Source organism: Nannospalax galili, unplaced genomic scaffold (assembly GCF_000622305.1).
Source record: "Nannospalax galili isolate Female #2095 unplaced genomic scaffold, S.galili_v1.0 scaffold307, whole genome shotgun sequence".
Classification (NCBI taxonomy): domain Eukaryota; kingdom Metazoa; phylum Chordata; class Mammalia; order Rodentia; family Spalacidae; genus Nannospalax; species Nannospalax galili.
In genome coordinates, this window is record NW_008359625.1 from 1,012,124 (window position 1) to 1,025,605 (window position 13,482).

General features: G+C 39.6%; 1 protein-coding gene across 1 annotated transcript in view; it reads left to right on the top strand.

The window, feature by feature from the left end:
- Nup205 (nucleoporin 205) overlaps window positions 1–13,482 on the top strand; it is an 88,461-nt gene that overhangs the window by 36,862 nt on the left and 38,117 nt on the right. The window contains exons 16-23 of the mRNA XM_008823467.2: window positions 371–470; window positions 1,032–1,169; window positions 2,566–2,755; window positions 4,437–4,557; window positions 5,676–5,757; window positions 6,022–6,186; window positions 6,501–6,625; window positions 12,404–12,518. Of these exons, the coding sequence (XP_008821689.1) occupies window positions 371–470; window positions 1,032–1,169; window positions 2,566–2,755; window positions 4,437–4,557; window positions 5,676–5,757; window positions 6,022–6,186; window positions 6,501–6,625; window positions 12,404–12,518 (1,036 nt within the window). The remainder of the gene's footprint in view (window positions 1–370; window positions 471–1,031; window positions 1,170–2,565; window positions 2,756–4,436; window positions 4,558–5,675; window positions 5,758–6,021; window positions 6,187–6,500; window positions 6,626–12,403; window positions 12,519–13,482) is intronic.

Consider the following 13,482-nt stretch of genomic DNA (forward strand, 5'->3'; position numbering starts at 1 on the left):
TTTTTTTTTTTTTTTTTTTTTTTTTTTTTTTTTTTTTTTTTTGAGACAGGAACTTGATATAGACCAGGCTGGCCTCTGTATCAAAGATCAGCCTGCCTCTGGCTTCCAGAGTGCTGGGATTAAAGCTGTGCTCCACCATACCTGGCTAGAAACATAAGTAATATTTTAAAGAGTGTTTTGTCTGGAAAACAAGCCAGTTTGTTATCCTTCAGCAAAATGAAGTAACATGAGTTAAGATTGCTTTTCATAAATTAATCAGGTAGACGTGGGACTTCATTTCTTTTCTGGGGAGAGTAGTGAAGGGAACCAAAAGCCTGGCCAGGCCCCCTGGACTGTTGATCACTGCTTAAGTGCTCGTTTTGTCTTACAGTGGGAAGTTGCTGAGGTTGTTTTGGAGGTGTTTCATAAACTGCTAAGAGATTATGAACCTCAGCTTGAAGATTTTGTAGACCAGTTTGTGGAACTACAAGGTAACATAATTCCTTCACTTTTTAAAATATCTATGATTTAGAATATGCATATAAAATAAAATGTAAGCTAAAATTTATAAGATAAATAGAATTTAAGCTTTGCTTTATTGTTTTAATCATTTCAATTATTCTGTTCAAGAGAGAAAATAAGATTTTGCTGAGTAGAAGATTAAAATACCTACATTATGGATTCTTCCAGGAATTAGTTTATACTAGGCACCTGGCCTCCCTATATATTGATACCCAGTGTTTGTGTCTCTTTTGAAACTTGCCTTTAACTGTTTTCATCCCATTTAAGTTACAATGTCATACATTTAATAATATAAAGGATATGACTAAAACATTGATTCATGGGCCCACTGGTGAGTTACCTAAGTGGGTTGAGATGCCTGTGCCAAGCCTGATGACCTGCGTTAGTTCATGGGACCCATATGATAGAATGAGAGAATCAGCTCCTAAAGTTGTCCTCTAACTACACAGAGACACAAAAAATAAGTTTTTAAAATGTTTTTGAAAAAGACTTGATTTGCTATCTTTGGGATGATGTTATGTTCTGTTTAGGAGAGGAGATCATAGCTTATAAGCCACCTGGCTTCAGTCTGATGTATCATCTTCTGAATGAGTCACCCATGTTAGAACTGGCACTCAGTTTACTGGAAGAAGGAGTGAAGCAGCTCGATACCTATGCTCCTTTTCCTGGTAAGTGCCTAGAAGTCTTGTTTCAAAAAAAAAGTATTTTTTAAAAATTTTTATGTACATGATTGTATGAGAACACCTGTGGAGGCCAGAAGAGGGCTTCGGGTCCTCAGGAACTAGAGTCATGGATGGTTGTTAGCTGCCACATGGGTGGTGGGAACTGAACCTGGCTCTTCTGGAAGAAAAGCGAGTGCTCTTAACGGCTGAGCCATCTCTCCAGCCCTATCTTGAAAGTCTTTATGCCTTGAAAACTGTTGATATTTTCATCTTTAAAAACTGAGAATGTAAAATAAGTGATCTCTGAAGCTCTTTTTCACTGAGTCTCATACCTATAATTTTCAATTGTCATTATAAATGAGAGTTCTTAACAGTGAAAATAGAGTAAGTTACAGAGACTCTAATTCACTGTGAACCTTATCTCATCACAAGGTCTTCTGTAAGTAATGAAAATTATCTTTCATATCTTTAACAAGCCAAACTTTTTATATATAATCCTATATTATTTGTAAAAGCACTTGCTATATAGAGTCTGGAATGTAGTGTTCAGTAAACTTTAATATCATTACCATTAATTACAGCTTATTGAGTACTCTCTAGGCAATTGGCTCTTAAAAGTATATCACCTGTAGTAATACATTTAATCTCTACAAAAGTCTTATGTGGTAGGTCTTATTTCCTTTTAACAAAATGACACACAAAGAGGTTACATTGATTTTCTTCAATAAGTGAGAGCTGGGATTTGATTTAGGCACTTAGGCCCCAGAGCCCATACCTTATACCACTGTGCTGTATTGTCTCGAATGTGACAGTGATCTAAAAAAGAAAAGCCAAATTCTAAACAAAGGATTCTAAATGTATAATTCACATATATAAGAAACTGTGGAAAGAATTAGGTTCACATTTTAAATATGAATGGTTGGAATATCAGGCGAGCCTTATATTTTGTATTTATTTTCCATAGTGATTACATCTTACTTGAAGTCATTTTCTCACCCTAGGCACTAACTGGCAGTTTAGGTTGAAAATTTCTTCACAGTGCGTGCTGTACTGTATGCTGTAGGCTTCTGTCTACTGGATGCCAGTTATACTTTTCCAGTTAGGATAAGTAGAAGTGGTTATAGGTGTTGTCAGCTGTTCTTTGGGGTCAAATCACCCCATTCTGAGAGCTGTTACTCTAAAGGATCATGGGAAAGTTAAAGGAGAAGCTAATTCATGTTAGAAACCTGAGTCAGAGAAGTAACTGATAATATGTAGTGACAGTGATGTGAAGTTGCTGTTGGAAGTCTGAAAAGACAATGGCCTTTCAAAACGAAACCTTGTTTGTTAGCTTCTTTTCTCTAAGCATTTGCTATAAGTTTCCAAGATTCATTTAGATTCTAACTTCGTTTGGGGGTTATAGGAAAAAAACATCTGGAAAAAGCGGTACAGCATTGCCTCGCACTTCTTAATCTGACACTGCAAAAGGAAAATCTCTTCATGGATCTTCTCAGGGAGAGTCAGCTGGCTCTCATAGTCTCTCCTTTGGAACAGCTGCTGCAGGGGATTAATCCCAGAACTAAGAAGGCAGACAACGTGGTCAGCATTGCCAGGCAAGTTACGTTTGTTGGTAGACAAATGAGAGTAGGGATCTCAGGGGCATTCTAGTTTTTATTTCTAAACTTGTCTCATATTTAAATATACCACCGATTATTGTAGTTTGGCCTGCTTTTAATTTTGCCTAATTTCACTCCTTTGATTTTATTTACTTTGAGATTTCCCATGTCTTCTTTTTTCCTCTTCTTAGTTCATCCTGTGTCCTAGAAGTTTCTAAATCTGTAATGAACATTGTTTGTCTCCTGTAGGGAAACTGAGAGTTTTTGGAGGGGTTAGGTAGCAACCCCTGTCCCTGTATTTGTGCATGTATATACATGTGACTACATGTATGTTCTAGCTGCTTCTCTATTGCTGTGACAAAATACTCTGACCAAAACCAACTTGGGGAGGAAAGGGTTTATTTGGCTTATATCTCCTGGGACACAGTTCATCATGGAGCTCAAGGTAGGAACTCAGGGCAGGAACCTGGAAGCAGCTGGAGCACAGGCCATGGAGGAACACTGCTTACTGACTTGCTCCCTGGCCCCTGCTCAGTCTGCTTTCTTATGCAACATAGACCCACCTGCTCAGGGGTGGCACCACCCACAGTGGGCTGGGCCCTCCCACATCACTCAACAATCAAGAAGATACCCCACAGACATGGCCACAGGCCACTCCAATGGAGGAAATTCCCCAGCTGAGGCTCCTTCAACCCAGGTGTGTCAAGTGACACTAAAGTTATCCAGCACAATGTATCTAGTGACTTGGGGTAGCTTGTAGCATCATTGGCTCATCTCTCTCTCAGCTTCATATGGTGATCCCTGGGTAGGGGGCTTCTATCCAAATCTCCCCTTTTGTAAAGACAGTCATTGTATCCTCCTTAATAACCACATCTGTACTTGACATGCTATGTATGCAAAGACTTTTTTTCGAAGTAGGGTCACTGGATTGAGACCTCAACATAGGCATTTTGGAGGGACATGATTCAGCCTGTAATAGACTTTTTCTAGTTAGAAAGGGAAATCTTCATCTTACAAAACCAGGCTCTATAACTGAGAACTGCCCAGAGGCTTCTAGAACAGGAGAGGCAAGGGGGTAAGCGGGTTCTAAGACAGAAGTCTCCCCTTCTACCAAGGGTCCGACGGGAACTAGGACAGGAAAAAGTTCTTAACTTACTCTGTGGAAGCACCAGGATCTTGCTGTTGATGGCACACCAGCCAATCGGGTGGACATCCACAGTTCCCAGGTTGCACCAGAAGTCATGACTGGCATCATTTTCAAAGCCTTCATATCGGAGCAGCACCCGATACCCTGAAAGGAATGACAAGGAGCCCCATGAGGAGGGTGGGATGGGAAAGTCTGTTCTCAGCCTTCCCTCTTCTCTAGCCTCATCCATCCTATTTCCTGTTCCAGGAAGTCCTTCAAGTGGGTGAACTTCCTAATGTACACACAAAACAAATCTATGCCACTTATTTAGAAAACATTCTAGCACGGCGATAAGATTTTCTATACCTTTATCATCTCTGGAATAAACTACAGTTTACAAATTTAAAAAAAAAAAAAGGAGGGGGGAATATTTTTCTCATTTGCCCAAAACTGCTGTATGAGTAGGTGAATGCTTTTTTAAATTTTCTTTGTTGAGAACAGTGAAAAGCCAAGTTTCATCACATCGTTCTTCAATGTTTTCGTGTTCTAAAGGTATCTGTATCATGGGAACACTAATCCTGAGTTGGCATTTGAGAGTGCCAAGATTCTCTGCTGTATCTCCTGCAATTCTAACATTCAGATCAAAATGGTTGGTGATTTCACACATGACCAGGTAACTGATTTTGTTGTTGTTTATTTTTATGTGTATGAGTGTTCGCCTGCATGTATGTATGTATGTATGTATTTGCATCATGTATGTGTCTGGTACCCACAGAGGCCAGAAGAGGGCATTGAATCCTCTGGAACTGGAATAACGCATGGTTGTTAGCCAGCATGTGGGTGCTGGGAACTGAACCCAGGTCCTCTGTAAGAACAGCCAGTGCTCTTAACTGCTGAGCCATCTCTCCAGCCCTTGCAATATTTTAAAATAGAAGATATTTTGGCAGCTTGGATTGGATAGACCTTTGCTTTTTTGTTTTAAATATTCATTTATTTTGTGTGTGCGCACACGTGTAGGTTAGAGAACAATTGTTGGGAGTTAGTTCTTCTACCACATATGCTCTGGAGATTGAATTCAGGTCAGCAAGATTGATGGCAAACATCCTCACCTGCTGAGCCGTGTCACCAGCCTCCAGGATCTTCAGTTTGTGTGTGATTATTTCTCAGACGATAAAACCTTTAACATCATTGAATCTTCTCCCACTGTGTGTCAGTAGTAAACTCTAGTTGTAACAACTCAAAATGGCCTCACATCTTCATAGGTGCCGTCTAGAATGATGGCACTGCCGAGATTGAAAACCACTGTAATTAATAGTATGGCCTCTGGATTCTGGGGTGTTTTTTTAAAGACAGGAAACTGGCTAGGTGGACTAAGCTGGCTTAAAATTTACTGTCTGCTTCTTCTGCCTCTTGAGTACTGGATTACAGGTGTAAGCTGCCATGTTAAGCTCTGATGTTTAATATAAATTGTTACTGATTTGAACATCCTGCTATCTGCCAGATTTTCCCCTCCTTCCCTCCTTTTTCTCCCTCCCATTAAGATCATCTTGTCTCAGTCTCCTGAGTTCTCAGATTACAGGTGCATGCCCCCATGCCTACTTATTTCTATAAAAAGCTGATGTATGGCAATTTAAAAACCTAAGTTTTCTATTCATTAAAAGCAACTAAAATCTAAATACTTGGAGCATATTTGCCTTTGTTTTTACATATGAAAATTTGTATTTATTGTTGATTATCTAATATGTAGAATGTTTTTATTAATCCATTGTTTTTCTGTCTTTGTGACTTCAGAATGTGAGCCAGAAGCTGATGGCTGGATTTGTGGACTGTTTGGACAGTGAAGATATGGAAGAATTTGTACGTGTAGAAGAGGGTATGCCTTAGGTCAACATGCATGATTTTAACTTATGTACATATGTAGTATAGAGAAAGTGCTTGAAATCCTTATTAGTCTAGTGTTGATGTAAAGAGAAATTGAGATTTTGCTAGAATGAATGTATAAGAGTGTTAGGATTATTTAAATCAAGCCAGTGTAATGACGACAAGAATAAAGTTAATGTGGAACTTTTTATACATGCTTTTTATTTTTAAATTTGACATATGTCACCTTGTATTGATTTGTGATTTCCACTTTCAGGTTCAGAGACTGAAAAGAAGTTAGCTGTAATCCGTCATGAAACAAGAATCCACATTTTGAATCTTCTCATCACATCTCTGGAACGCAATCCACCCAATCTTGCTCTCTACCTGTTGGGCTTTGAATTGAAGAAACCTGTCAGTACCACAAACCTACAAGACCCAGGTATAGTCGCAAGACACAGGGACATTTATTTCTTACATGTTCGTCTATGTAAGTGGTCATTTATTGAGTACTGCTTTCACAATGTAATTTATTGAAAAAAACGACCCATGAAAGGTAGTGTGGTGGGTCAGTCTTTAGAACCTAGGTTTAAACTGTCTAAACAGATTTAGAGGGTTGGCATTTGTCCATTTTCCGAATCAGTAATTGGAAGAGTGTTCACATTTTTACAGAATTTGATTTTTGTAAAGGCAGTCTCAGGTTTCTGATGCAGAAATTCTGTAGGAAAAGTTGAATTTCCTTTTGGTTTCATGCAGGAGTGTTAGGCTGCCCTCGGACGTGCCTGCATGCCATCCTCAACATCCTGGAGAAAGGGACGAAGGGGAGAACTGGCCCTGTGGCAGTGCGGGAGTATCCTCAGCTGGCTGAGCTGTGCTACCAGGTAGGCAGAAAGACAAAACTCTGTAGAACTGAGAGTAGACAATGAAAAAGTGTGTTTAGCACAGAGTGACAGACATTATCCAAATCAGTTCATGTAGTAGTTTGCCCAGTCTTTGATTTATGGATAAAATCCATGAAGCGTAAACATTCAAATCCTGTAGACCTAAAGATCCTAACTGTCAGAACCTGGACCATTAGATATTTTGGATGAATTTTACCAGTGGTGCGATATTTAAAGTAGCTCTTTTGGGGGCCTGAGCAGTGGCTTTGGATCAGAAGAGCTCTAGTTGCTGTCTGCTCCTGGCCAAATTACCTTTTGCATGCTCCGAAGTGTCTCCAGTTTTGAGCTTTTTAGTCTGTGAAATGGATTGTTGAGACTTAGAGAGGAAGGAAAAGCACCTTTGAAGAACCAGGTGAATTTTGAAGTCCTTGAGGCATGTGAGATGGTGCAAAGTCTGATCAAAGTTTGAGTTTTGATGAGGATTTTGACTTACTGTGTTTATGTCTTGTTTTCATTTTAGAGGTGTTCTAAGGACTAGACTTTATAATTTGTTACTAATTTCTCAATGTAAATGCACCGTCATTCCCATTTTTAATGCACATACCATGGCACTCATGTGAAGGTCAGAGGGCAACTTGTGGTCTGCTTTCTTCTTCCATCATGTGGGCCCCAGAAATTGAGCTAAGTTGTCAGGCTTGGCATCACTGAGCCAGCTCACTGACTCCTAAACATTTTTCTAAATCAAGAAAGGTATAAACCTATATATGGATAAAGTATCTTTTTTTTTTCTTTCTTTTTTTGTCTTTTTGAGACAGGGTCTCCCTGTAGCTCCAGCTGTCCTGGAACTCACTATGTAGACCAGGCTGGCCTTGAACTCTCTGAGATCTGCCTGCCTCTGCCTCCCGAGTGCTGGGATTAAAGGCGTGCACCACCACGCCTGGCTTATTTTTTAAAATATTTATTATTTTTACTTTATGTGTATGAGTGTATTGCCTGCATGTATATGAGTGCACCCGTGTTGTGCAGTGCTGTGGAGGTCAGAAGAGGGCTTTGGATTCCCCTGGAACTGGAGTTAAGGATGGTTCGTAGCCGCCATGTGGGTGCTGGGAATCCAACCTGGGTCCTCTGCAAGAGCAGCCAATGCTCTTAACCTCTGAGCCATCTCTCCAGCCCTTTATTTATTATTTTTATTTTATATGTATGAGTGTAATGCGTGCATGTGGGTGGGTACACCTGTGTTGTGCAATGCCTGCAGAGGTCCGAAGAGGGTGTTGGATCCCCCGAAACTGGAGTTACAGATGGTTGTTAGCCACCATGCGGGTGCTGGGAATCAAACCTGGGTCTTCTGCAAGAGCAGCCAGTGCTCTTAACTACTGAACCATCTCTCCAGCTCCTCGTATTTTTCTTAAGAATATTTTTTCTGGGGCTGGAAGACCTGAGTTCCCTTCCCAGCACCCATGTAAGATGGTTCATAACTGTCATGGTGCAGTGACCACAGTTCAAGCCTGATGGGCTTGGGGACCCTGACGGATATAAATCAAGACACCAGAGATGCAGAGGTTTAGATGCCAGTGCATGTTTATTATGAACTAAAGCAAGCTTATATAGGAATCAGATCTGGAGTAACCAAGGAATAACCAAGGATAACTAAGGATACATCACTAACAGAAAGTAACCAGGGAATAACCAAGGATACAGTGCGTAACTACATTACCTCACCAGCTGAAACTCACATGAAGTTTACAGTATCCAAGATTGGCTATGATTACTCTTAGCAACTACTATAATTCAATAATCATACATAGAAACCAAGCTATCAGTGCTGAGATACTCTGGTGCTTTAGTTACAGAACGCTTTAGTTATGTTTCCAAGACTGTCAATTAATCAGAGAAGCATAGCCTGTCAACTCTGACCACAGAAGCAGAGATCAGGGAAGCTCTTAAAGTGGCAGCATTCTTTCTTCAATGCTTAAGTCAAGGCAAGCTGCCACAATCTAATGCAGCAATGGCTATGCTAATAGTAAAGCTCCCAACATTTCCCCCTTTTTTATTTGTTAAATGCCAAGTTCAGGATGGAAAGACCGTGCCTGTCTTAGGTCGCCCTCTGCCAGAGCAAAGCCCGTAGGTTGATTGGCCGGTGATCTGCTCTGCTCTGAGAAGGTCTTACCCGTCGCTGACTAACCGGCCTCCAAAAAGCTCCCTTCATTGGCTACCAGCCAATGGGGAAGGAGCATGCACAAAGCCACAAGAAAAATATAAGAAATATATCTGGTATCCTATGCCAAGTTTCAAGTCCCAGGTCAAACTGAATTGATCAGGCCATAACACATAACCATCTATTACCCTAGCTCTAGGATATTTACTGCCGTTTTCTGGTACCCACATGCACATGTATCCACACATACACAAGTAAAAATAAGATAAATCTTTAACAAAATTTTGTGTGTGTGTGTGTGTGTGTGTGTCTGTGTCTTTCTGTTTTGGGCCAGCAAGATGGCTCAGCTTCCTGTCAAATCTGACTATTGAGTTCAGTCCCAGGAACCCACATGGTGGAAGGAGAGAACCAATTCCACAGAGTTGTTCTCTGACCTCCACATGTGTGTCTTGGCACATGTGCCCACACATACCATGGGTGAGCACTTGTGCGCATGCGCGCGCGCACACACACACACACACACATACACACACTCTCACTAAATAAGAGATTTTTGGCAGAGATATGCAGTCATTTTTTGGGGTGTGTTTTATGGTCACTGTGAGCACTAACTGGCAAAGTCCTAGACTGTGGTGCTTAGGCAAAATTCATATTTAGATTCCTGCAAGTCCTTGTTCCCAGCATTCTTATTAATTGGTAACCTATAATCTTATTTTGTTTATATTTCAGTTAAAAGTATCTTATGTAATACATATTGATGCTTCATTAATACTGAGCTCGGGAAGACGGCACTGTAATCAGGCTTGTATGGAGTTTACTAACAAAGATTTTCTCTGAAAGGCACTTTCATCTCACAGCTTTCTTGTTTTTTAAAAAAAATACTCATTTTTTAATTACATTTTATTTGTTTTGTGTGTATCTGCACGTGTGCATGAATGTGGACACACATGTGATACCATATGTGTATGGAGATCAGAGGACAACTTGTGGGAGTCTGTTCCTCCTTCTACCATATGAGTCCTGGGGATTGAACTCAGGTCATCAGGATTGGGAACAGATGCCTTTACCCACTGAGCCATCTCACTGGTCCTTAGTTTTGATTCAAACAGCAAAATTACTAGTTAAAAGAACAAAGCTATAAATGTGACAGTAACTAGTCTATAAAAGACATCGTTATTTGTAGTAAGAGATTTGGAATGCAGTGGAAGAGCATTGCTTTGAGTCCATATGAGTTGGGCAGCTGGAATTTTCACTGACTACGTGAATAACCACAGAAGAATTTTGAGCACTGATTTCAGGACTACAATCAGTTTTAGCAGTTAGGCAGGTTAGCAATTACGGAATTTGTAAATGGTAAGTATTAATAAGTCTGGTCATATGATATGTATATATATATATGATATATATATATATATATCATATATATATACACACACACACATTTGACTTATATGTATGAGTCTTAAATTTTATTTATTTTTACTTTTTTTTAACAACTTAAATAACAAATTCCAATTTTATTTATATTTCTCTTTGTATTTAACACAAACAATAAGCCTCATTTCCATAAAGCAAGTGAACTTTGGCTGTGGTTCTCTGCTAAGAAATAAAACCCGAGTATGAAACTGTGTATTTTAATAATGAAATGGAGATCTTTTTTAAAGGTTAAAACCTCATTTTATTTTATGTCTTATAGGGTTTATACTGAGTACAATGTTGTATAACTGTAATAATTCTACTGTAAACCTAAAAATTTACAGCCAATTTTTAGGTTTACAGTTGAATTGTTACAGTTATACAATATTGTACTCAGTATAACTGCAATAATTAAATGCTTCTTCTAAGTATGTGGTTATTGAATAAATAATTTAAAAAAGAATGATTTACTAAATAGACTTCTATTCACAGTTTCATAGTTAATGTGTATTTATTTTTACTTTTATGTGGATGAGTTTTACCTGCATGCATGTACTTGTATCATGCAATGCCCTTGAAGGCCAGAAGAGGGCGCATTGGATCCCCTGAAACCAGAGTTTCAGATGGTTGTTAGCGCCCACGGTGAGTGCTGGGAACTGAACTGGCATCTTCTGCAAGAGCAGGTGGTGCTCTTAACTGCTGAGCCATCTCTCCAGCCCTGAGCCCCTATATATTTTAAAGAAATGTATTCTTGCTTTGTTTCCCAGGCTAGACTCAAACTCCTAGGTTCAAGCTGTTCTTTTTCCTAGCTTTCTGGAACTACAGGTATTCAGCCATCAAAACTGGCTTAATTATTTAATGACTATAGATGGACTCTTTATTATAAATTATTTTCAGTTTTCTTATTTTTTGCCATTTTGCCTATTTAGAAATGGATAGTCCTACATAATGGTTTTGTGTGCGTGTGTGCGTGTGTGTGTGTGTGTGTGTGTGTGTGTGTGTGTGTGTGTGTGCTATTCATTTTTTCTTTTTTTTAAATTTGGCTTTTTTAATTATGAAGGCTAGGCTGGCCTTGAACTCAAAGAGATCCTCCTGCCTCTGCCTCCTGAGTGGAGCTATTCAATTTTTCTTATATTGGATATTAAATGCTTTTCCCCCCAATATTTTTTTTTCATTAAATTTTTATTTAGAGCTTGTATTTGTTATATAGTTGCTTACAAATCTTTGTGGTTTTGCAATTGCTTCAGTTCTAAAGATAATATATTTTATTATCTTTTAAAAGTAGAGATGAGAGGAAGAAATGATCTTCTTTAAGGGAGTGACTCTAGATAGGCACAGTGGATGAACTTGCACTGAGGGACATCAGAGAAGACTAACTTGACTCAATAGGCCTTAACATAAATGATAGAATACATGAAATCTGGTATGGGGGAGTGGAAGCTGAGAGGATGCTGATGTATAAAGAGGACTAAGATGTTGTGTGTGAAATACACAAAAATTCAATAAAAAATATTTTTTTAAAAAAGCAGAGGTGGGGGCCTGGAGAGATGGCTCAGCAGTTAGGAGCACTGACTCCTTTTGCAGAGGACCCAGGTTCGAATCCCGGCATCCACATGGCAGCTAACAACTGTCCATAACTCCAGTCCCAGGGTATCCAACAGCCTCTTCTGACCTCCTTGGGCATTGATTGCATGACATGGGTGCACTTACCTACAAGCAGGCAATACACTCATACACATAAAATTAAAAATAAAATAAAATACTAAAAAAAAAGTAGAGATGAAATAGCTATTGTTTTCAGAAGTGACTACCTAGTAATAACTAATAATAGTTAAAATATTAAGCTTATTAATTAATTTTGTGCATATATTAATAAATTCATTTAGGATGATTTCAGTCCTGTGTCATATGAAACCTTTTTTTTGGATGGGTCTTGTTACATAACCCAGACTAGCCTTGAAGTCAGGATCCTCATGAGTTCTGGGATTACAAACTGCCTCTGGCAATGTCAGCACTTTTAACTGTGTTTCATTGTATTTTCTTGAGCTAGGATGCCAAGGACCTGGATTTGGAAATCTAAACATGTTTATTTTATACATATGATTGTATATTTGTTGGAGTTGATGATGCATCTTTATTTTTCATGCTCATATTTTGTTACTTGAAAGTCGGTACTAAGATTCAGAGATTTTCTTTTATTTCACTAGGTGATATACCAGCTATGTGCATGCTCTGATACATCTGGCCCTACTATGAGGTATTTGAGAACCAGCCAGGATTTCTTATTTTCCCAGTTGCAGCATCTACCTTTCTCTAACAAAGGTAGGACATTATTTTGCTTTGTTATTGCAGGTTAAGTATTTCTTATCTGAAATGTTGGTACAAGAAGAGTTTAGAGTTCTAGTTTGTGTTTTGTTTTCTTATTTGTTTTTTGAGACAGGGTCTCCCTATTGCCTCAGCTGGTCTGGAACTCGCTGTGTAGACCACACTAGCCTCTATCTTACAGAGATATTGTTCTAGTCTGCTTTCGACTGCTATGACAAAACATTCTGACCAATACAACTTGGGGAGGAAAGGGTTTATTTGGTTTACATCTCCTGGGTCACAGTTTATCACTGAGGGAGCCCAAGGTAGGAACTCAGGGCAGGAACCTGGAGGCGGGGAGCTAAAGCACATGCCATATAGGAACACTGCTTACCAGCTTGCTCCCCTGGCCTCTGCTCAACCTGCTTTGAGACAGGGTCTCCCTGTAGCCCCAGCTGACCTAGAACTCACTATGTAGACCAGGCTGGCCTTGAACTCACAGAGATCTGCCTGTCTCTGCCTCCCCAGTGCTGGAATCAAAGGTGTACGCCACCACGCTTGGCTCAGCTCGTGGTCTCTTTTTAAAATTACACCCAAGGCCAATTCAGACTCTAGATCAGTTGTGGGTGTCATGACTGCCGACTGTGTGGCGTGATGAATGGGGTCATGACTACGTGACCAGGTGGTCCTAGTGACAGGGTGTCTGCTGCTCTTTGAGGGGCGACTGACAAGAGCCTTGTTCAAAATCCTGGTCAGAGTGTTAAAGCCTTTATCAGAGGGGAGATATTTGGAGCTGTCCTCTGTGAAAGTGGCTGGAACAGAACTGAGAACACTGTGTCTACTTCAAAGCCCCTGCCTTGAAGGGCTCTCTTTATTTCCATAGCTGTGCTAATGGGGTGGCTCAGAGGTTTTTAGATCTGGGGAAATTTTTCAATAAATCTAGATAGATGATAGAGTAATAATTCTATGTAATTAAAAGTGG